General features: G+C 49.9%; 1 protein-coding gene across 1 annotated transcript; it reads right to left on the reverse strand.

Annotated features, from left to right (window-relative positions):
* Positions 1-840: 840 nt before the first annotated feature.
* LOC309836192 (arylacetamide deacetylase-like 3) lies at positions 841-3,212 on the reverse strand (the record flags this gene model as incomplete). The annotated part of the gene is made up of 3 exons (XM_082676044.1): positions 841-1,600; positions 2,924-3,001; positions 3,181-3,212. The coding sequence occupies 3 exons, from the start codon at positions 3,210-3,212 to the stop codon at positions 841-843; spliced, it is 870 nt and encodes a 289-aa protein (XP_082532170.1).
* Positions 3,213-3,914: the final 702 nt, after the last annotated feature.

A 3,914-nucleotide genomic window follows, 5' to 3' on the forward strand; every position in this document is an offset into this window, starting at 1 on the left:
CTTCAGTTCTTTGGGGCCTCCTTTGATTTCCACTGTGGACATGGTTGAGTTTGGTCAGACTTTGTCTTCATGGGTCTCTGACTCGGGACTCAGCTTCCCTCTGGACTCCGCTCCTCGAACATGTTGCTGCCGGGGCCTTGGTTGGAAGCCTGACTTTGACTCCAAGAGCTCCAGAGCTCTGCCAATCAATCAGGTGGCTCCAGTCTTCATCTGCCACTAGGTGTCCACCATCATGAAAAACCTACCCAATCCACCTTCACTCTTCCAGCTCAGCAGTTGAGACTCTGAACTCAGAGGCAGAGGAACGGCGGGAGAAGTGTCACCATGTACCCAGAGGAAGAGAGTGAAACCAGTTTCTCCACGTCCACCCAGCACTAGGACGTCAGAGCCCTGCCCTCTGAGCCAGATTGGAAGAGGCCCATGAGACTGCACATGACGTTCCTGGGTTATTCCAAGGCCCAGCCGAGTAGACACTCCTGTTGCCCACAGCCTGGTCAGCCTGAGCAGCCTGGACTCTCCCTCGGGGAGGCCATGAGCAGTCTTTATATGCTCATTCACTCTTGCAAATGGTCACTGAAGATGTCAGCTCAAATTTTCCCTACAGTGAACATGGCTAGAGAGCCCCACCCTCCTCCCAAACCTGTCTCTTCTACTGCTCTCCTTCTAGATATCAGAAACATGCATTCTAGGATTCTAGAACCTGAAGCAAGAGGAGATGGCATCCTCAACACTCTCCCCAGCCCTACTCAGCATCACCTACATTGGCAGCAAGGAGTCCCAATGGGAACCGGATGATGGCGGAATTCACACTCTTGCAACTGCAGCAGGAAGGAAAGATGGTCACAACTCTTTTATAAAATGGACTGCAGCATTCAGAATCCTCGTGGAGCAGGGCAAGTACAAGCAGCCCAGGTCAAGGGTGACCGACACCCTGTGAAAACCATCCTCCATGTGGTGCCAAGTCACTGGGACTCCCAGGTCCTCCAGCCTCTTCTTGTACAACAGCGAATGGTCCTGGAGGATATCATACTCACAGCTCACGATGCAAGCTTTGCGGAGCTGAGACACTACTTCATCATCTGCAATCAGGGGTGAGTTCATCAAATCTAGAATGATGTTTGTCTCCAGATAGGCAGTTTCATTCAGGGGCTCATGGGGCATGTAGCCTCTCTTCTTAAACTTCTCCAGAATGTTTTCTGAACCCAACCACTTTCTGTACTTTTCCCAGACTTCGGCAGGCAAGTGGGCTCCTTCCAATACGGTTCTTTTCCAAGAGGGGCTGATGTCCAGGTAACCACACCAACGGTAGAAGGCCAAATTCTGCCTGAGCAGTGGAACGTCCTTGTTCTGCTGATGAGAAGGAGGCTGGAAATCCAGGGCTTGGAGAGCGGCAGAGATCAGGATCTGAGCACGGATCTTGGGGAGATCAGAACTGTCCACAAGGTTTTGACAAACTATTGTTGCCACGCCCCCACCCACACTGTCACCACAGACCATGACCCAGGCTGGATCTGCCCCATATGTATTCAAGGACTTCAAGAAGTGGATGGTAGCCACCATGAAGTCTCTTACTATCACCGGAAACCTATGCTTGAGAATCCTGTGATATCGGGAAAGGAAGGAACACAGTTTCCACTCACCACAGAGCCAAAAACACCTGTGTCTAACATCCTTCAGCCCAGATTTCTTCCATTAACTTCTTTTTCTGAAGCCTGGGCAGGTGACGTTAAGGTAGAAGGCTTAAACTAGGTGACAAATGTAAAACCTTCAGTGCCGGGCACGTAGGCTCAGAAAGTGGCATGCTATTCCCACTGTCTCGATGCCAACTGTGGGGACAGTCTGTGACCACAAGAGCCCTGCATCCACCTAAATGTCAACAGCTTAGCTATCGCCAACGTGATCCCCAGCTTTCTGAACCTACCTGATGCTGCTTCCCTGACTCACACCTGTTTTTATTATTTTATAAGGCTTGCTTGGGTGTAGATTCTAAGTAATCCTGCCATGCTCACAAGTTTTGTGGGAGGATCTTGAAGACTTAAATACCAGAAGGGGCTAGCAGCTAACATAGGGTCCCTCCCGATCAGCCATGCCCACTCCAGACCATGGCTCCCTGTTCATGCGGCTATGCCAGCTTGGCAGTGCTAGGCCGCCTCATCTTTCAAGAGATTCCAGAAATCTGGGGTTGGCAAGAAATTTCACCATTTTACGTGCTGGCCTCACTTTTTTTTTAATTTAATTTAAAAAAAAAAGAAATACTTTATGGACTCAACAAATCTTCTGTCAACCATTTCTATTCTGATGCTCCCTGTTCTAAGCTACCCTAGGTTCAGGCTGGGACAACAACGCTTTCAACTCCAAAACGCCATCTCCCTTGGAGTCATAAGATAATTTTCTTGCAGGGATTTGCTAGTACATTCTACTGATGATCTCTTGTTTCAGCACAACCAGAACGGTAGGACACACAGTGGCCAACAACTGGGTCAAGATTTCCATCCCATTGCAGAAATAGTTTTGGAGCCAAGAATTGTAGAGTGAGGAGTTTCTCCAGGTCTCTCTCATCCGGGACTGACTCCTGTGATTTTTACTTACTCCACTGGCTGTCTTCCCACGAAGACGTTGGCAGTGGGTATTCCTTTATGGCATGTTCCATTTAAATGAAACTTCAGGAAGTGCTGGATCAGGAGGAGCCTCCCTGGCCCTGGTGACGATGTGTCAGGCGGCAGGGCAGAAGGGCGAGCCCACACCACTGCAGTGTTCAGTATGCTCCTCATATGTGTCCAGATTGCCTGGTGTGGAGACCCAGGGAGGGCCCGTCCCCGGTCTCTCCTGCCCCTTCGAGCTCCAGATTGTGGGGTGACACTCCCAGATTGGTTAAGAGAGAGAGTGGCTTTTAATTGTTCCTGCTTCCTTCTGTGGCTCTCACCAGGGTGGACCTCCCTCTCGGGAGCACTTGGAAATGATGTAGCAGTGTTTGAAGTTGTCGGGCTTACAGCACAGGGCACTGTGGGCATTTAGTGGAGGGAGGTGCTGAGAGTCCGGAATGTGCAAGGCTGTTCTGCTCAATGAAGAGATGTGCACTGGTGGTGAAGCTCTGCACTGTATTTGCTTCATGAAGACCACCCCCCGACCCCGTCCAGTTTCCAGATGATGCAGTGCTCAAAAGGCAACCTTGAAACATACCTAAGGGCCACCCGCAGGAAGGAGTGCCCCATCTCTGCCTCTCCCTGTCTCTCCCTTCCTCAACCTCTTCCTTGCCCTCCTGCTCACTGGATTCTCACAGCCCGTCCCCTGCTCCTGCTGTCCTCCCAGCCCCAGCCTCCCTCCCCACATTGCCCCAGCACTCCTGGAATCCCAGCACCTCCCCATCTTCCCCTTAATCACCCAACTGCTAGAACCACTGAGTCACTCTCCTTGCAAAAATGAGAGCGTAAGCCATGGTGAGTTTCTAGAAAATGAAAGGTTTGAAACATTCAAGCTAGGAAGGCTAGTGGGTTTCCTTTGCCAGCCATCCTCAACTGCCCCTTCTCACTAACAACCATGACAGACGGAGTGCCCAGGTTGAGGAAGAAAGGAAACCATGTTGTTCCCACAACATTCCAAAATCATGGGCTACTCCAAAATCATAACTACTATCAGTATAAATATTGGCAGTTTTGTCCTTGGCTAAAGTACAAGCCTGTGTAACTGTGTAATTCAGCTTGTTGGGCTTAAGCAGCCACAGGTAAAGATGCTGCCTCAACAACATCAAAAGGAGCTGTAATAACATCCCTAGCACAATACCGTCACCTTTAAATAAGAACCATCAGTGAACCATGAGAACTCAGTGTTACCCACAGAAGCTTCTTGTAGATCACCACAAGGAGTCAGAATGTGATCCATTAGCATCAAGCACTTGTGAGTGATTTCCTCAGTGA

The sequence above is a fragment of the Grampus griseus genome (assembly GCF_964374135.1).
Source record: "Grampus griseus genome assembly, chromosome: 1".
NCBI classification, from domain to species: Eukaryota; Metazoa; Chordata; class Mammalia; order Artiodactyla; family Delphinidae; genus Grampus; species Grampus griseus.